This window comes from Sminthopsis crassicaudata, chromosome 5, assembly GCF_048593235.1.
Source record: "Sminthopsis crassicaudata isolate SCR6 chromosome 5, ASM4859323v1, whole genome shotgun sequence".
Classification (NCBI taxonomy): domain Eukaryota; kingdom Metazoa; phylum Chordata; class Mammalia; order Dasyuromorphia; family Dasyuridae; genus Sminthopsis; species Sminthopsis crassicaudata.
Window position 1 is genome coordinate 141,307,415 of NC_133621.1, and position 20,597 is coordinate 141,328,011.

Genomic DNA, 20,597 nt, shown 5'->3' on the forward strand with positions numbered 1-20,597 from the left:
GCCTATGACTTTCAGTGCAGTGCCTTGAATGTGGAAGAATTGTACTTTACCATTAGCTGTCTGCCTTATAGTAAACTCTAGAAAAATTTGTATACTCGTAGCATTTTATTGTAACCTTTGGGAAAATATTAGTGGCAAAACATATGGTTTTAAGAAATAGTATGCAACTCCACTCAAGTTCACATAAAAAATAGCATCTTTTACAACCATATTGAAATTTAATTATTTTACACAGGTTAACAAAACGTTATCACAAGAAAAACTAAACATTGGATTTAACAAAAGCAATACTTCTGAAAGTGGTACAATGTCTGATTTTTTTTCCCAGGAAATAATATTACAAAATGATCAACTCTGGGGCCATTTACCACACTAGGGGCACAAAGTTGTTAAAATATACTTGTGCTCTATTGAGCCACTTATCTGCACTACAGTATACTTGAAGTCAGTCCTAAGGTCAAGGCTTAAAAACATTTTAAGATACAAGACCCTAAGAGTGTTTTATAGTCACCTCTGTAAGAGGTGCTTTTCCTCCCTCAAAATGCATAAAGTCCCCTCCCTCCCCCAACCCTCATTGTATCTTCAGTTCAAAACACTACTATCATTGGTAATATGGTCTATATCTTGTCTGATCAGGATGATGTGGTCCAGGAAGTGGGGCTTGAGAGGGTGGACCCTGCATTCTTGGAGGCGGAGGTGGCCCTCTTGGTGCAGGCCATATACCAGGACTCATTCCCCCTGGCTGTGTGAATGGAGGGCTTAGAGTTCCTTGATCTTCAGTGAATTGTGGCAAAGAGTTAGGATTATAGTGGTGAGGAGGGGGGGCATTTACAGGGGGTCCACCATGTTGAGGAGGAGGAGGTCCTGGTGGAGGGTGATTCATATATGGTGGCATCTGGGCAATGATGTGTCCAGGGGGTGGGGTAATTGGTGGTGGAGCAGAGGTCATTGGTGGAGGAGGAGCTTGGCTATAAACCATATGAGGAGTACCTGCTGCCTGGGGAGGATGCTGCATTGGATGGCTTATTGGTGGTGGAGGAGGAGGTGGTGGTGCATAATGTTGCTGTGGAGGCATAATATGATGAGGGTGAGAAACCACTGGTTGACCCTGATATTCAGGATGATGGTGAGTAGGTGCTGGGGCTGGAGGTGGTGGTTCTCTGGCACCTGAATTTGAATCATCCTGAATAGGGACAGTTATTAAATTGCTGTGTTTTCTTGTTGAAATTCGAAAGGTTTCCTGACTGACTGAACGAGGTGGAGGTGGAGCCATTGACAACTCCGCAGGAGGAGCTCGAATATCCTCATGGGGTTGATTATAATGCTCATGTGGCACATGTTGCAAAGGAGGTGGTGGCATCATGATGTGCTGCTTTGGCGGAATATGGCTCATGTGGTGCTTGTCTGGAGGCATTATAAAGCGATCAGGAATTTCAGCTGGTGGTGGGGCAATAGGAGGATGAACATTTTCAATTGGAGGACGAGTAACAGGTTTTGCAGCTCTCATATGACGGTGGTTGATGTGAGCCTGTAAGTCTCTCTGAGACAAGTACGTTCTTTTGCACCCTTGAACAATGCTACACATGAAGAGAGAACCCCGCATACACTGCTCAATTCGCTGCACAGGATCATTACAGCTAAATTAGAAGAAAATACATTGGTTAACCAATAACAACAACCTCCAACACTCTGTACTTTACAAAATCCTACCTCTCATCATATACTATCAATAACTAAAAGGCTAAGCTAAATGGGAATAGATAATTGAAAGAAGGAAAACAGAAATGTAAATGGACTGGCAACAAATAATTTCTTTCTCTCAGGAAGTAGAGGACCTTCTCTTAACTAGTAATAGAAAGAGAGACAGTCTCTCCTAGATATTCCAAACTGTACAATTTTTTTTCTGGAACCATTAGCATCTGACCCAGAGGGTCATAATCAAAAAAAAAAAAAAAAAAAATCAACCCATGTGCAATGATCTTCATTTCCAATCTGACCTTAGGTCTTAAGAAGCCTAGAGCTTAAAATGCAGTACAGAACACCAGCATCAAAAGTGGTTTATCAGCTTAAGTTTAACACAATCTAACTCTTATTAGCAACTTTTACAAAAGGACTTTAGTGAAAGAACCTCAAGGCAAATACACAATCATTATCAATCACTACAGTACAAAAACTTTTGTTTTAAAATTTAATGTTCTTACCCTGGGCACATTTTATCTGCCTTTTTCTCATGCAAAATAGCACAGTCATAGCAAAAAACATGCTTGCATGGGATCTGTAAACAGAGATCATAAAGTCATCATCTTATATTAACTTATAATTTTTCTATGAAAAAATTAACATTTATCAAATGCCAAAGACATGGAAATTCTAATAGCTTCATTTTCCTAGATTTTTTTCCTATTTTTATCTATTTTTCCTAGATATTATAAAACAATATATGATTTCTTTAATTAATTTAAATCTATTTAATATACATCATATTTCTCCTTCCAAAAAAGTCTTATTTCCAACAAAATGTTCTTCTCATTTATCTCACAATAAAAATACAGCAATCAATAATCAGTCACATAGCAATTGAAAGACTATCTTATTCTGACAGAACAATTGTATTTATTATCCATTATTCCACTTTATAGTAAAACAAGCAGATTTAAAAGTTACTATTTAAAATTAGGCTTCAGTAATACAAATCTTATATCCTGCTTTACAGGATATATAATGCTTTGCAACATCATGTGAGAACAACAATGCTCTTCCATAAATAAGGGAATATGCAAGAGTATATTAATCTAAAACAAATAAATTAGCTGTTATAAAACTATCCCATAATTCAATTTAGTACAGTAGCTGAACACAAAACTAAAATAACTACCTTCTAAGCAACAGAACTGACTTATTTCCCAGTCAATGTATTAATCTAGAGAAGAAAAGATAGTGGCCAAGGAATGAAAATGAAGGAGGAAGATAGACAACAAAAGGAACTGTCAGGGATAAAAGGAAGTTAGGATAAAAGAAATCAAACTCATAAACCATAGGAATGAGACTCCAAGAGAACTTCAAAGTTACATTTTGTTTAATGAAAAGTAGAACAAAAAGAGGTCAAAGGGATTCTGATGTCACTAACAAATGTTATAAACTGATAAGAGATGCATAATACTATTATAAGCTAATAATGAAAAAATATGTGCATTATTACTTTATAGAAAATTAGAAGGTAAAAGTAACATATCTTTTACATCAATCATAATGTAGACCATCATTGTGGCTGAAAATGACTGAAAAATCTTAAATGGAACTTAAGCAATCTAAGCCAGGAGTTAGGATCATTTTCTCTCAGTGAGACATAATAAACAAGGTATTGAACTGCAAATAAAGCATGAAACTTTAAATGATTCAAGGTTTAATGTCTTTAATTCAAAAGAATAATCAAATTTCTATTAGATTTAGCAAAAAATGGGGAAAAGCCATCAAAATTAAGCTTGGTTTTTAACACCGGGTCAAATGTCCCCTTGATGGAAATTCCATGTCCATCCATGATGATAAGCTTTGCTGGGATACAGTCTTTGGTAGAGGTAATGTGAACACATGTAATTTTGTGACTGAAATGGGTTAAGCCATGAACAAAATGTGTGCCCACAGGCAGGATATCCTGCAGAATCTTATATAGGGAAGGGAGAATGATGGTAGGATTTAATTGTACCATTTACCTGAGGACTTAACCCAGAGGAACCAAGTGCCTAACGAAGGCTCCTCTAGAAAACTTCTCCAGTGCCTACTCACACAGGGAAGGGCAAAAAGTATATAGTTAGTATAGGGCAGACTTGATATATATCAGGTAATCCATTTAATTCAATAATACTTACCATTCGCCCATAAATTTTAATAGGTAATCCACACTTATCACAGAAATGAACTGGAGTATCATCCTTTTCACCTAAGATGTTTATCTGTTGAAATGATATTATTATTAGATTGTCTTCTTATACTAGGTTAAGAGTATTATCACTGACACTATGCTAGGGTCTATTTTACAAATGCTAATTTAAAAATTAATTTATATCAATGTCATGATAGCTATTAAAAGAGTTTCTTGTGGAACTATTGTGCAAGGACTATATTTTATTTTTCTTTTTATCTTAACCATCACCTAGTACTATACATTATACACAATAGAAATGTTGGTTAAATAAAGAAAAATATTAATTTATATGTAATTTATTCCAAGACTATCTGTTCTTCACAATATTTTAAACTACATTTATGAAAGCATAGCACAACAGATAGAGGATGACTCTTGGAATCAGAAGACTTAGCCAGCTAAGTACTGCCTTTGACAAATACTAACCGATTAGGGACAAGTTTCTCAACCTCTCAGTGATTTAGGCAATAATCTAAATTAAAGACAAACTATTCACTTAATAAAGTAGAGTGACACTCACACAGAGTTCCCCAAAGATTATAAATCACAACAACCAAAAAAAAGTACACATCTATGTACATATAAAAAGTTATACCTGAAAATCCCAAAAAATGTGTCCAGGAAACCTTCGTTGATTTCCAAACATGTCACCCCCTTTACAGTCATATCGTTCTTCTTCATTATAATCAAATCCTTCTGAGGAGAAAAAACAAGCATTACCTACAAACTTTTTAAACTGAATTAAGTCACTGATGAAGTACATCTAGCAAATAACTAGTCAAATTCTTTGATTTCACTGATCATACATAATCCATATAAAATAACACATTTTAAGGATAATAAGTACAATCCTCATTTGTGACAGGATGATGTAGTGATTAGAGAACCAATCTGAAAAGCAGGAAGACCTGAATTTAGGCTCTGCAGATGACACACTGGCAAGGTATCCCTAGGTAGGTAAGTCCCTAAGTAAGAGATCATTTAACCTCTCTTGTGCCATGTCACTCTCTAAATATATATTACAGAGAAGATGCCAATCTCCATGGGTCAAAAAAGGAATCTCCATGCCAATGAAATCACAGATCTGGAGTCAAGAAACACTATGTTCAAATCTGGTCTCAGATACCCAACACTTACTAGCTATGTGATATTGGACCAGTCACTTAACCTTAATTGCCTCACATACACAACAAAAGATATATCTCAGAAACAATCTTTCTTTCAAAAAGGAAAAACTAAGATTTTTTTTTTTTTAATATAAGAACACTTTTCAGGGATTCTTCCATTCCTAAGTCCTAGGTTTCATGACAGAATTATTAAATAAAAGATTATTCCACTTTTCATTTCTGAAATGAAAATAATAGTTTACTAGAAAAATTCAAATGGCACCATTCTTTTTTTAATTATAACCTCTGTGTGATAAGAGGGGAGCCAGCAGAGTGGAGTGACTAAAGAGTTGCCCTTGGAATCAGAAGATCTGAGGTCCAAAAATTACCTACATAACAAGGGCAAGTCACTTAACCTCTCAAGGGTCTGATTCAATTTTACAGACTCTTAATGTTACAGAAGGGTTGCCACTAACTCCACAGTTTTTGGACTTTTCTGAACCTTTCCACATACACTCCCTTTCCCAGGAAATTCATCACTGAAAAATTCTCGTATATTGCCAGATTGAATCTTCCTAGTATTCACATCTCAACAAAGCCCACTTTATGCCTAAAGATCAAGATCAGGAGTTCCAGATCATCTATTTAGTGAGCTCACTCCATCTTCTTGAGTTTTCTCCCCACTTACTATTAACCCAGTTTATGGACTTCCTGGAACTCACCATTTAGGCTCCTTTCTCTTTTAAGCCTCCTTCTGTCTATAATCTTCCTCCATTAGACTGTCAGTTCCTTAAGGGCAGGGACCATCTTTGCTTTTATTTGCATCCCCAGAGCTTAGCACATAGTAAGCACTTAATAAAAGTTCATTTACCATATGGAAAATTTATCTTTTCCAAAATAAAGAGCAATTTGATGCCACATATCCAATTGCTCAATACAGGACAACTTTGGAGAAACATCAAGGACAAGGGGACTTAATTTGGGAGGGCTTAGTTAAAATATCAACCTTAATCATCTCATTTCATTTAAAAACATATAACTGGCAACACTACTGATTCTAATTAGAATTCAATTCAATTGAGGGGCAGCTAGATGCACAACATATAGAGCACCAACCCTGAAGTCAGGAGGACCCTGAGTTTAAATTTGGTCTCAGACACACTTCCTAGCTGTGTGACCTTAGGCAAGTCACTTAACCCCAATTGCCTCATCAAAATTAAAAAAAAAAAAAAGAAAGAAAAAGGAAAAAAAAAAAAAGAATTCAATTCAATTTCAGAAAGTGAAGTTAAGAGAAGATTTCTGTCATGCCTTCTGGAATAGAAACTAGAAGGATAACAGCCACAATATATACAGTTTTAAATTAGTCGTGAGCTTGGTCAAAATAGCCTCCAACAAATAAAAATAGTAAGCATGGAAAAGTACTGATAAGAGAACATACTAAAGGTTGTACAAAAGCACTACTATTAAGTTACATTTAAAAAGGAAAAAATACACTAGAGTACAAAAGTGGAGCAATCTTAATAAATGTGATCCAGTGGTAGTGTTAGTTTTTTGGAAACTTTCTGAAAAGTTTCCCAAATTTACTATATTATCACATTCATAAGTCTCATACCAACTAGGACTTAAAACAAAAGCGGGGCTGGAGGGTAATAAGTATTTTTAACACCCAACTAATCTCTGAAGCAGCCAACAGCAAAAACTTTTCATTGTCCTTTGTGTATCTGTGACATCAATGCAAAAACCATGTTTTCTCATCTGGGAATTGCCTGATCAAATCAAGTCCTCTCCCAGGGAGTATCCTATATATCATTAGGGAAGGACTGCATCTCAGGCTGGAAGGTCATTGTTTTTAAGTGTTAAAATTGAAAAGTAGATATTTGGTAAAAGTTGAGAGTAGAGAAAAATTCTTAACAGATTCAGGATTTTGGTTTTAAACTTCAACATATATAAACATTAAAAGGCAAAGTAAAAAAAGAAAAAAATCAAAATAAGAGGATTGGAAAGAATGATAAAATGACATAACAATAAAAGGCAATGGAAAAGATTAAAATTGCATGGGCTACATTGTGGGAATTATATACAGTCAGGATGTTACTGGACAAAGACAATAACGTGACAAGCAACTATTTCAAATACATTACCTTCATCACCAGGTTGTGTCTTAGAAGGCATCCTGTTCATAGTCCTTGGCGTTCGAGGAGCAGGTTTGGCTTTGTTAGTCTGTTTGGAGATTAGCTTTATAGGGATTCGTCTTCGAACATCAAGACCACCCAACGATCCAGAACTATTAGTGCCTTGCAAATCATTGTCTATATTAAAATAAAAGTGACTTCTTTCAGTTTTCTCACTTAAAACATTTTGCAAAAAATATGAATAACCTATCAAATATTGCTATGCTTTAAATGTTAGAAGTCCTGATTTAAAAAACCATAACCACATGTTTAGTTGCAGTTTTTTTCTATTTTCTGTTCAAAACTTTTATTTTTATATGAAATGTCTGAACATTGTCATGACAATTCCTCACCAATTTTTTAATTCCATGAGACAAGAGATGTCTTAATTTTAAAATTTTGATTTCTCTTTCAGCTTCCACTAAATTCCCATCCCTAATACCTTATCATGATGCAGAGATGAAGCCAGGTTTTCTAAGGCTACTCCAGTGGAAAGATCCTACACCAAGTTGGAAAGACTTCAAAGATAAGGTCTCTGATAGGTTGTCATTTAAGGACCAGCCTTGCTAAGTTTGTAAACATTAATTACTGAACAAATGTAGTCATTAGATGATGAAAGTCTATGGCCACAGCAATTCATCAGCTATCTGCATCGGGTAGCAGTGACCCCCCCCCACCCCCCAAATGAAATTCTGGATGTTTTAAAGCAGACAATATTTTTCTTATAAATAATATTTTAACATAATAAATACTTAATATAAGAATTATTTTTCCTAAATAAAATTTTTCCTAGTACAGATCTTTGTTATTTGGCAAGTGATTAAATATATTTACATAATAACAGAATCTTTAAAAGGGATGTGGATACAAATATTAGATAAATTATTTTCATGTGCAGGCGTTTTATTAAAGAAAGGTAAATCATAAAACATTAAATAATAGTATACTACCCTTAAATAGCAGAATAAGTAGGAACCATATTCCTGTGGTACAAAAGAAGGGTAAAAGAAGAAATAAGGTATATTTAAAAATAAATATAATCTTAAATAAATTTAAAAATTAAAAAATGAGGTCTATCTAAGATATAAGGCATTCCTAGATCTATATCATTGCTCAGACTTGCTGCTAAGCAATATTTTTTCCCACCCAAATAGGTTGAAAAGTACAACATGACTATGAGGACAACTAAGTCTAAATCAGACCAAAACAGGCTTCCTTGGCCCCACAAATCACTTATTTGCTCAATTAGCTGTAAAGGTTAATGTTAATAGTTTTAAAAAAGGGAGAAGGGGCTCTTATCTCCAAAACACATTTATTGCATAGGTAGAGAGATATGCACTTCTAAATGTGTAACACAAACATTATTTTCCTGATATAACTAATGCTGAGATTTATGAAAAACAAGTTACTTTTTACTTGCAAAACTAGGTTAAATTTCAGTTAATTAAAATTTATTTTTTCAATTACTTTTGTCAAGTACTTCAATAAATTATTGTGATGTCTAAGGATTTTTAAGATAGCTAGCTAAAACTGTTCAAAGTGGATTTAGGTAGAACTAACTTCAAGATCATATTTCTAGGTTTCTTATAAGTAAAAGCTGATGCTCAATTCTACAATTCAGTCTTCTAATCAATAGGAATCTATGAATATATGAAGGGGAAGATTGGAAACTGAAACTGCACTTCAAGAAGCATTTATTAAATGCCTGCTTATAGCTAGGGACTATGAGTACGTACAAAAACAAATGAAAAGTTCCTGCCTTCATGGGAAGGGAAGAAGGGGAACAATATTAATCAATAATCAATCCACAGATATTTATTAAAATGCTTTTTATTATACAGCATTTAAAACATACACAGACAAGTAAATACAAAGAGAAGGTAAGCATCAACAATTGGAAAGATAAGAAAAGATTTACTAAAAGGAATTCCAAGAAGTAAAATGCCAACAAAATAATTCAAAACATTTTTCATTACCAATTTTTTAGCATTATTTTATAACAACCATTCCTTAACAAGACATGGTTTTAAAATAAGGTGGGGACATTACAAGTGTGACTCAAATAACAAGGACAAGAGGAAAAAATACTATCAGACAGTTTAAAAAAAAAATTCTAACCAAAATTGCAGTCTATTTCCATAACACTTTCACTAAAAGTTCATTCAAATCAATTTATTTCATTTTTACCTTTCACTTTTGCTGCTTTTCCTAGTGAAGGCATTTAAAAGCTTCCACAAGAGCCAAAAGTCAGGTAAAGAGGACTGTTGGCATTAACTTTTTGGTTTGGTTTTTTTCCTTGCTTAAACCTGATTCTAATATTAAAAGTTCAAAATTGTTTTTCTAATAACAGTATGTATTGCTACCTCTTCACATCTAAAGTGAATACTACCCATAGTTTAAGTTTTATATGAAGCTGAAAAGCCTCAACTAGGGTGTCTGTACACAACATAGCTAAAAAAGTTCTCTGGTTTCAGCTTCAACTGGTAAAGCCTTTCTTTATTGAACTGCTTTTTGTGTCTTAAGTTGCACTATACCTTTGATTGGAGCTCATAAACAAGCCATGTTTACTATTACTAGACTGTATGCTTGCCCGTGTTTTGAAAAACATTTCTTGCTATAAATCAGTAAGTCAACAAGCACTTATTAAATACTTATTATGTACCAGATACATGTGCTAAATTGGGGAGATACAACGAAAGGCAAAACCAGGTCCTTGCCCTCAAGGAGCTCACATTCTAATTAACTTTTTCTTGCAAAAACTCTTGATAAGGAACACGGAACTTGCAATAAGAAAACAATGTTTGGCCATTCTATCATAATTTTTCTCAAGCTCGATTTTAAAATATTAGGATCATCTAAAACATAACATGACCCCATAAAAATATCTATCTGCCTTCCAACAGAGGTAAATATTTTACTACTTTTGGGGGAGGAGCTCAGTGGATAGCTGGATGGGTCAGAAGAACCGAGTTCAAATACATATACACATATACACACACAGCCCGCTCGCTGAGACCCTGGGCAAGTCACTTAACTTGTTTGCACTAATTTCAATGGAGAAGGAATCCATAAAGGACTGGCACAGTTTCCCAACAAGGACTAAACAGACAAAATTTTACTTTCGAGACTACAAGCCCTACAAGCACGCTTACAAAGGGGCCAAAAGTAAGATTAACAAAGTGGCTGAGGAGAGAGAGCGAGTCGATGATAAACCAAGAGTCAAAAAGGAGGAAGCGCCTTCGGTTTTAAGTTCTCATTTGCAAAAGGCCCAAATGGCAAGTAAAGAGAAGAGGGGAGTAATAGTGGGGTACGGTTTGGACTTCATACAAAGACTGCGCTAAAGTGGAACCTGAGATCATATCCGGCTTCCTCACCCTACCTACAACACACACGGGACCGACAACAACGAAGCTGGAGGACAACCGAAGCGTCCGCCCGCAACTACGAGGAAGGAGGAAAGTGCAGGAACGTCTAGCCTGGAGTCTCTCTACTACCACGGAGCCAGCGTTGGGCTCCCTAAGGTCCCCTCCCTTCCCCAAAGCCCTAAACCGGCCGGAAAACAGCCCCGGCCGGCACAAGCCGCGAGACACCGAAGATAGGGGGAGGAGAGAAGAGAGGGAAGGAGGCCTCGAGGAGAATACAGTGCCCCATCCCCCCCACGCAGCCCCTCGGTCCCACACCGGACCGAGGCAGCGCCGAGGCTGCAGCGCAAGGGGAGGGCGGGGGTGTGTGAAGGGAGGGGTGTAGGCCGAGAGACATCAGGCCCCAGCCGGGCACGGCCAAGAGGGAGGAAGGAAAAGAGAGAATAGGAGCAGGTGGAAGTCCTCCCTCGCCACTGGAACCCATCCCCTCAGGGCGAGCCCGGTTCCGCTACGCCAGCCGGGCGACGGCGGGTCTCGGACCGGCCGAGGGGTCCATGTAAACGAGACCCCCCCCCTCCACCTCCTTACCAGTGTGGTCCATGATTCGGCTCGAGGTGCACTCTGGGAGCGGAAGTCAGCGGCACCCGAGTCGCCACGGGCGCGTGCGCAAAAACCCGACTGAGCCCAGTCAGCGGAAATGAGACGAAGATGCCTTTTGCCGGGGACTGGAAAAGGAAAAAGTTCGGAGGAGTTTGGGACGGGACAAGGGAGAAAAGAAAAGAAAAGTGGGAGCGCACAGAAACGGTTTCATGACAGAGGAGGTCGCCTGGGCGGCCCTCTAGCTCCAGAAACAAAAGTCCATCCTCCAAGATCAAACCTCTTCTCCCTTTGGCGGGAGAGAGCGGATGGAGATGGACGGGGGGCCGTATTTCCTGGTCGAGGTACTTCAACTTCCGACAGCCTCCGCGGTTTCTCCCGACCTCGCGAAGACTGGCCTCCTGGGACTTGTAGTTTGCACTGAATAACACCCTCCCCCCTCCCCCCATCATCACCACACACACATACACACCTCACCCCCCTTACCTCCAGCCTCCTCTCGCTTCCACACACTCCCCTTCAGCTGGCTGTTCTCCGTGCGCAGGCCCAGCCGTTAGGACTCCTGAGCTCTCCGCGTTCCTCCCTACCGGCGGCGGAAAACTCGAACGAGTCTTGAGAAGGCGTGGTTGGACGGCCGGCTGGCCCGAGGGTCTCAGGGTCTGCGTGCGGGATCCGGGCGGGGAGCTAGGACCTGCGACCTTTTGTTTCGTGTTTTGTTTTCGCCTTGGCGGGTGGGGCTGGTGGGGCGAAGCACTCGAGAGACCGGGCCGCTCCCGCATCCCATAACTTCATGAAAGTTAAAAAAAAAAAAAAAAAAAGTTTATGTAGTTGTTTGGGTTTTACTTTTTCCCCTAAAAGAAAGTCCTTCCCGAGGTCCCCAAAAGAATGTTTCAGACTAAGAATGAGGGAGTTTGACGTGCTGGGGTATAGGCGCCCCCAACACCACCCCCATATAGCTCTTCTTCCCCCATCCCCCACCCCCGTGCCTTAACCTGACCTCTAAGTGTTGTACGGTTTCACGTTCGGGGCACCTGTTTTGACTGAACAAGATACTACATTACTGGCTCTGGCACTTTCTTTGGCTATGTCCTATCTCTGAACTCCCTCCCTCCCCTACTCCGCCGGCTTCTAGTCCCTTCTAAAGCCCTACCTCCGGTAGGAAGGATGACTTAAACCTAACCACGGCAAAATTAGTGAGCAACACCACGATTCTCGGCTTTTGTGCATTTGGTGATAAAAATCTAAGCCTAAAGATCTCATAGAAGTCTTAACACACTGAAATAGATCCCACACTCCGAGCGGGGTTTGGTGTTTTGTTTTTGGAGGGGAGGGGTTTAAAGGCTGTGTAAGCAGGGGCTTAGATGGAAGGAAAGTAGAGACAGCGCTCAAGTTTTGTGTAGCGTTGTTGTAGGTGGACTTTATACAGATTTGTTAATAGTGAAATTTTTTTAAAAGAACCAAAATTCAAACACAGAATACACACTGGTAACTCGGCTCAAATGCAGATCCTTCCAAGTAATTTTCCCCTTTAACTTAAAATAGACATGTACATAAACATTTTAATGGTCAACTTTTGCCTTTCCTGAAAATTATAGGAGAGGAATGGGGTGGGGGGAATCAATTGATTAAAAAGAACTTTATTCATTCTATAAATGAGTAAATTCACAGAGATTAAGTGATTTGTGGGAAGGTCGAGTAGGTGAAATTTGATCTCTGCCTAGTGCTTTATCCTTGAAACCCAAGTGTAAAGCCTTACACTTAATAAAGAATAATTTATTACTGAACTTTTGCATACACCGCTCTGCATCTGCTGCTCTGCCGTGTTTCAACTTCACTCAACAAGGTGCCCCTGAATTAGAAACCCTCTGGTCTCCGGACCCCTCTTTCTTGCTTCTTTCTCTGTGTTATTCCCTACCCCCCACCTTGAGAGCAGGGATTTTTTTTTAATTATTGTACCCCCAGAACTTAGCACAGGTTCTAGCATGAAGTAAATGCTTAATAAATTTTGATTGCCTAGGATTCTCATTAAACTTTGTCTTATTAGATTTGGCTTAGTGTTCCGTCCTGTCTAGATACTTTTTAATTATATAGTAAGCATTCCCAGCTTTGTGTCATCTGTAAATTTATTAAAAGTATCATGTCTTGTATACATATGTTGTATTTAACTTATACTCTAACATCCAACATGTATTGGTCAACCTGCCATCTGGGGGAAGGAGAAAGGAGCGGGAAAATTGGAAAAAAATGTTTGGCAATTGTCAATGTTATAAAATTACCCATGCATATATCTGGTAAATAAAAACTATTAAAATCAAAATTTTTTTTAAAAAAGTATCATGTCTTTGTCTTAGGCATTGATAAACATTGTGGTACAGTGAAAAGAGTCCTTAGGTCTAGCATTGTTCTTAGTCAAGTTATCTACATTTTGGGGGCTCTCAATATTGAACCAGATTACTTTCAAGTTCTCTTCCAAATCTAAATCTTTGGTTTTATGTTTCACATCACAAGAACCAATTGGATTGCTGAATGCCAAAGAAGATGACTAAACTATATATATATATATATATGTATATATACATATACATATATATATATATAAATCACCTATTCTGTGGGTTTATCAAACCTAATTGTTAGGTCTAGTCATTCAACTAGCTGCAAATTGATCACCAATCCACCTATATATAAAATGCAGCACATATTGAGATAACAATGATGGAATGGGGAAGAGAATTTAAGGAGTAGGGAAATGACATGTATTGAAAACTATAATTTCTTGCTGCTTAAGATCAGATTTAATTATCTGGATTTGTATGAAAATCCTTCACTGATTAGGGGAATCAATAAACATTAAGTACATACTATGTGTCAGTGATTATGTCATAGTCTAAAAATTCAAAAAGAGGCAAAAGGCTATACTAACTTCGAGGAGCTTGCAATCTAATATTTAAAGGAGAATGGGGGTACAGGGAGGGGAAATGGGAGGAATCGGTCATTATCTATAGAGTAAATTTCAGATTCTTTAGTCCAGCTTTCAAGGTTCCCTGAAATTTGGTGTGTCATATTCTGCTACTATAATTCACTGTAAATTGTAAACCCTTGGAAGAGACAAGGCAGGGAGTGTAGAGTTAACTAGATCTTGATTAAACTTGGGCCTTTATTGTATCTAAACTTCTGTAACCTTTCCTAATTAAGGTTGACAATAGGAACAGGATGGATTCGATTAGAGTTTACATCATTCCTGGCAATGGTTTTACCACATCAGTTATGATATATGATAGTGATAAAATATTATTGTTATAAGAAATTATAAAGGGAACAGTTTCAGAACTATTCTTCCCCAGTAGACAATATTTGATTGTTGAATTTGATTGTTGAATGGTTGTTGATATGTTCAAACAAACACAATAGCTTTTATTTCCAGTCATACAACTACCATTCTGTCACCTTTAACTAGATCTTTTATCTAGTTTCTCTGTCTTATCTCTCTACTTATCAATCTATCCATCACACAGCTATTAAAATAATCTTAAATTACATGTCTGGCCCTGTCATTCTCCTACTTAAAAACCATTACTTATAAATTAAAATGTAAATGCCTTAGCTTACCTTCCTCAATTCTCCCTCATTCTTTGAATTCAGCAAATATAATAAATGCTATTGTACATCCAGGTACCATGCTGAGTGGTAAAGATGTACAAAAATAAAACTTTTCATGTTGTCATAGAGCTTGCTTTTTAATGGCAAGAAGCAATATATATACAGATAAGTAAATAAACACAAAAATTGGGAGAATGAAGAAAAGCCTTCCAGAGGAGATGATATCTGAGCTTCTTCTTGACAAGCACCAAGAATCCTAAAATGGGAAGAGCTAGGAATATGCCACAGTGGTAGGAGATTAAAGTGCCATTTGCAAGGAAGAAGAATACGAGTTCGTTCTGGAAAGGTCATTTAGAGCCCAATTATGAGAACCTTTAAGTCTCTTCAAAGGAAGTTGTATTTTTGTCCTGGAGGCTGATTAAGTTTCTTGAGCTGGATAATATGGTTAGATCTAAACTTTAGAAATAAAAATTTGACAGCTATGTAGAAGATGGATATGAGAAAGGAGAGTGTAGAATAAGATCAATTAAAAGTATATTGCAGGTGTTATTACTGGGCTAATATCCCAAAGAGATGTTAAAGGGAAAGGGGCCTGTATGTACAAGAATGTTTGTGGCAGCCCTCTTTGTAGTGGCCAGAAACTGGAAATTGAGTGGATGCCCATCAGCCGGAGAATAGCTGAATAAATTGTGGTATATGAATGCTATGGAATATTATTGTTCTGTAAAAAATGACTAGCAGGATGATTTCAGAAAGGTATGGAGAGACTTACATGAACTGATGCTGAGTGAAATGAAAAGGACCAAGAGATCATTATATACTTCAACAATAATACTGTATGATGATCAATTCTGATGGACGTGGCCACCTATAGAGCGGTAATGAACTGAACCAGCTACACCCAGTGAAAGAACTCTGGGAGATGGCTATGAACCACTACATAGAATTCCCAAACCCTCTATTTTTGTCCGCCTGCATTTTTTATTTCCTTCATAGGCTTATTGTATAATATTTCAAAGTCCGATTCTGTTTGTACAGCAAAATAACTGTTTGGGCATGTATACACATATGGTATTTAATTTATACTTTAACATATTTAGTATGTAATGGTCAATCTACCATCTGGGAGAAGGGGTGGGGGGAATGAGGAGAAAAGTTGGAACAAAAGATTTTGCAATTGTCAATGCTGAAAAATTACCCATGCATATATCTTGTAAATAAAAAGCTATAATGAAAAAAAAAATATATATATATATAAATATTGCAGTAGTCTAGGCAAGAAAAGAAGTTATTAAAATGTCCATATTCATATAAACAAAAATGTAATAGGATGTTTTATAGTGGAAAAGAATTGGAAGCTGAGGGAGTGTCCTTCAATTGGAGAATGATCAAGTTACTGATGTAATAAGTATTAGGCTCTGGGAGAGTGGTTCTCAATGAGAAAAATTCACATAAAGACTTTATCATAGTCACAAAAGCCCTTTATTGTGGTGAAAAGACTCACAGGCTTATCACAGTAATTGAGCAGGGTGGGCTATGAATGAAGGAGGCCATTTAAAGGTCTGAGGCAAAGGCTAAGGGTAGGGTCTAGAGAGTTAGGGAAGAGGTAAAGAGAATCCTGGTTGAGAACAAAATGGAATGCATATTATGTCTACTCCAGCACCTGCATGATGACACAAGAGGAAATAGAGAGATGAGAAAGTTACTTCAATCCCACAGGCTACTTGTAAGGAAAATTGTAGGCATGCTCAGGGAAGATGGATCCCTTATCTGATCTGGGAAATTGAGTATGTCTTAGTTATCCTGATAAGTCCTTAGAACTTAGCCTCTCTTTTGTGTGATTAAAGTTGACAATGGGAAGAGGATGAATTCGGTTAGAGTTCACATCATCCCTGACTATGTTTTTACCACATCAGCTATGATATATGATGGTGGTAGAATATTATTGTATTATGAGAAATAATAAAGGGAATAATTTCAGAAAAATCTTGAAATGAGACATAAACTGATGCAAATTGAACAACAGCACTAGGAAAAGTCTACACAGTAATAGCAGTAGTGTAACAAAAATCAACTGTGAAGAACTAATTCTGATTAACATAATACTCAACCTCATTTCCAAAGAACTCATGATAAAATGTTATCCACCTCCAGAAGGATGGACTCAGTGTATGGAGTTACTTATATTTTTTTCTGTTTTTTTTTTTTTCTTTTTGGGGGGATAGTAGGAGGAATATGCCAAATGCAAATATTTGTTTTGCATAATTACTCATTTGTAAAGTATTTTGTTCTTCTAGTTTTTTTTTGGGGGGGGGCGTAAAGGGATACAATCTGGAACTGAAAATAAAATAATTGCATTTTTTTTAAATAAAGAAAATAAAGAAAAAAATGCCAGGCCCTTTGATCCAGAGATTCCACTGCTAAGTATATAGTTCCAAGGTGGTCACTAAACAAAAAGGCCCTACTTAGAGCTAAATATTTACAGCACTATTTTTTTGTGGTACCAAAAACCTAGAAACAATGTAGGTACCCAATTGATTAGGTAATGGCTAATGGCTAGTTCACATATATCTAGTATGATATAATGATATAATCAAACTAGACTGATTATATCATTATATCAAACTAAAATAATTATGTCATATCAAACTAGAGTGATTATATTGATTAGGCAAATTGTATTATCCTCCTTTCAGAGCATAGTGCCCCATATTCTTTACAAATTCAGAAACTTGATAGTCTGCAGAGTTTTTTCATTAATATGATGTCTTTTAAAAACATCATTTCCTAATATACTTTATGAAATCTTCTTTGACAAAATGACAAATTATAATATATGCAATATTTTTCCCCAAAGTTCCCCATTGAAGACAACTCTAAAGCCAGTACTCTCTTAGTTTGGATTACATGGTAGGATGCTTGCATGTTATTGAATAGTTAACACAAGGTTTGCTTTGCCCCAGCAGCCAGTTTAAGTAACCAGGACACAGTGGTACTTATTTTCCCTGATCTCCATGTGGAAGCTCATCCCTTCATCAGGTCAGTATATAGTGAAGAACATGATGATTTTGATCATAAGAAATCCACCAATTCCCAAGGCCCTGGCTCCTCACACCTGGGACTTGTGTGACTTTAGTTGATCAGGAAGCTTCTTCTGGAGTAGGTATGTATTTTATTCTCTCTAGGACTAAAATTATTTGTTGTAAATTAATCTGATCCCAGTTACTTTTTAGTGTTATCATTTATGTTATTTAGTTGCATTTATCATTCCCCTGTGTTCTCCTTTTTCCTAAATTATTTAGTGCAAATCTTTACAAGGTTTTCCCACTATCTTCTTTCTAACAATCTAATAAGTATTCTGAAGAGAATGGAATGGTTCATAGTGGGATCATTTGGAGTTGGAAAATATTTTAGAAATCTAGTCCAACCCACTAAATTTTATAGATGAGAAAACTGACTCTCCAAGACATTAGATGACCTGCTATAGGTCAAGCAGAACTAATGTATTTGTTTTGTATTGAGTTGATGGATTGTGTTCTATTGAGTAGAATACAAAAAGAGCATTGATCCTGGAGTCCAGAGCTTTCAGTTTAAGTCCTTTCTCAGAACCTTATTACTTACGATAACGTATAAATCCTTAAATGTCTTAGGACCTCAGTTTTCTCATTTGTAAAATGCTAATATTGCTCTATCTAATTCATAGAATTCTTGTGAGGAAAAGTGCTTTGCAAATCTCAAAATGTTCAATAGATGTGTTACTTATTATAGAGGAAAGGTTTATTTAAAATGAAGGAGAAATAGGCATTCTGAAGCAATCATTAGCCTCTAAGACGTATGTCATTCCTGAGTATGGGGTCTTCTCTGTCAAGACCTTTCCCCATAAATCTTGTCTTGTCTGGATGCTCCCCGTCCCTTAGAAAGTAAGGCTGCAGGCAATCTTTTTTTCTTTTTCTTTTTGTACTCACTCCTTGGGGCAGCTACGTGTATAAAATGCTGGCCTAGAATCAGGAAGGTCAGTGTTCAAACACAACCTCAGGCACTTACTAGCTATGTGACCTTAGGCAAGTCACTTAACTGTTTGCCTCAGTTTCCTCATCTGTAAAATGAGCTGGAGAAGGAAATGGCAAATTGCTCCAGTATTTCTGCCAAGAAAAGCTCAAGTGGGATCAAGAATAGTCAGACAGAAATGAAACAACTCCCTCCTCATGTCTCTACAGCATGACCACTGATTACTCATTTTCTCAGACTAGGCTTTCAAGTCTCTGTAGGGACTACCAGACTTTTTTTTTTTTTTTTTTTTTCCCTGAGGCTGGGGTTAAGTGACTTGCCCAGGGTCACCCAGCTAGGAAGTGTTAAGTGTCTGAGACCAGATTTGAACTCGAGTCCTCCTGAATTCAGGGCTGGTGCTCTATCCACTGTGCCAAGTGACCACCAGACTTTTGATGTCATCTCATCAGTGCAGAAAGGAAGAATCTCCTAGCTTATTCTGCTCACCTCTGACCATGAATCTCCCTCTGGGGTGATCCCTTCATTTTTTCCCAGTCTGTTTGTCCTTCAAGATCATGACATGGAGAAGTGATTTAAGGATCTACAAGTGAATTGGATTTAGGTGAGGGAGATCCGGGCAGTCACCAGCCTTCCTCCTCTCTCAGTTATTTTAAGGGGAAATGGGAGAAAGGTAGAAATACCATGTGTAATCACACTTGTTCTTGAATACTCTGTTACCAAGGATTACAGAGAAAGATGCAAGGTCCCTTATATGCCTTCCCCTCTTACTTCATAGGAGAGGAAACAGAGACCTCTAGATATTGATTTGCCCATGGTCATACAGCTAATACAGAGATCAGGCAGGATTTGACTCTGCTCTCCTGCACTTGAAGACCAAAGCCATGCTCCAATTCTGAAGATATTTCTTTCTGATATTAACAATCCAATTGTTTTTCCATTCTCTCCCTCCCCAGTCAAATTTTATTCCTTTACTAAAGAGATAAAATTGACTGAATGTTTTATATTAATAAAGATAAAACTTTATATCCCAGTGTGAACAAATTTAAAAAATAGTGAAATTTTCTTTACAATTTTCTATATTTTGCTTCATAGAGGAAAAAGAAAAAAAAAGGATTTTAAAAAGGAAATTGTAAAGTCTTGTCTACAAATTTCCCTCCTGTCTAGTCATTATTTCAAGAGTCCCGCCCTCCCTTTAATACATGTAAATATAAAAGAAAAAAAGAATAAAACTAATAATTATATAGGACTAGAGCTATTTGTAGAGATTCCACTAGGTGGCACTAATTATAGATAAATCTGCTACATCTGATCTATTGTATTCTGGAATCAAAATTTCAACTCACAGGGTTCTTGAAGATCCAAAGAACAAGAATAGTTGTTTAAACAGAAGTTAAAGAGAAGCTGAAATATCATTATGACAAATTTTTTAAAATGTTATTAAGATCTCAAAGATTTAACCTAGTCAATAAATATTAAAACCCATCATAAAACTGTTTAGATAAGGTTCAGAGAGAGATCAATCATTAAATATCTCATTAAAAAAAAAAAAAACTATACATAAATTGTATGTTGTGCCACAGTTCTTTTATTATCCTGCCTCTATTTCCCTAATTTTCCTGCCTCAGTTTATAATTGTTCTCCTCAACTACCCCTCCCTCCTAATCATGATGATCCAGATAAGGAGAAAGACCTATCTTGGACATCATCAGAATGCTTCCCTCTCCCCACTCTGTAATCCCAATTATTAGATGTCCCCCATTCCTCCCCTCACCCTGTCAGAACTGGACTCTGCCCCTGCCTTGGTCTACCTTCTGAGTCTGAGCCACGTGTA

General features: G+C 37.1%; 1 protein-coding gene across 3 annotated transcripts; it reads right to left on the bottom strand.

Moving 5' to 3' along the window:
• Positions 1-86: 86 nt before the first annotated feature.
• Positions 87-11,812, bottom strand: CBLL1 (Cbl proto-oncogene like 1). 3 transcript variants are annotated; one of them, XM_074268343.1, is made up of 7 exons: positions 11,645-11,759; positions 11,150-11,286; positions 7,170-7,337; positions 4,518-4,615; positions 3,867-3,950; positions 2,202-2,275; positions 87-1,637 (listed from the first exon to the last, which is right to left on the bottom strand). In XM_074268343.1, exons 2-7 carry the CDS (start codon positions 11,160-11,162, stop codon positions 602-604), a joined length of 1,473 nt encoding a protein of 490 aa, XP_074124444.1. In that variant the 5' UTR covers positions 11,163-11,286; positions 11,645-11,759; the 3' UTR covers positions 87-601. The 3 variants fall into 3 exon arrangements, with proteins under 3 accessions (XP_074124444.1, XP_074124443.1, XP_074124445.1); XM_074268342.1 differs by having other exon boundaries at positions 4,518-4,618; positions 11,645-11,757; XM_074268344.1 differs by lacking the exon at positions 11,150-11,286 and having other exon boundaries at positions 4,518-4,618; positions 11,645-11,812.
• Between the last annotated feature and the right edge of the window lie 8,785 nt (positions 11,813-20,597).

Bases quoted from the DNA above. Each gene is read 5' to 3' on its own strand.
- CBLL1 (XM_074268342.1), bottom strand. The intron at 4,619-7,169 runs GTAATGTATTTG...TTTTCTCCTCAG, and splicing joins GACACAACCTGGTGATGAAG to AAGGATTTGATTATAATGAA. The intron at 3,951-4,517 runs GTATAACTTTTT...TCATTTCAACAG, and splicing joins ACATTTTTTGGGATTTTCAG to ATAAACATCTTAGGTGAAAA.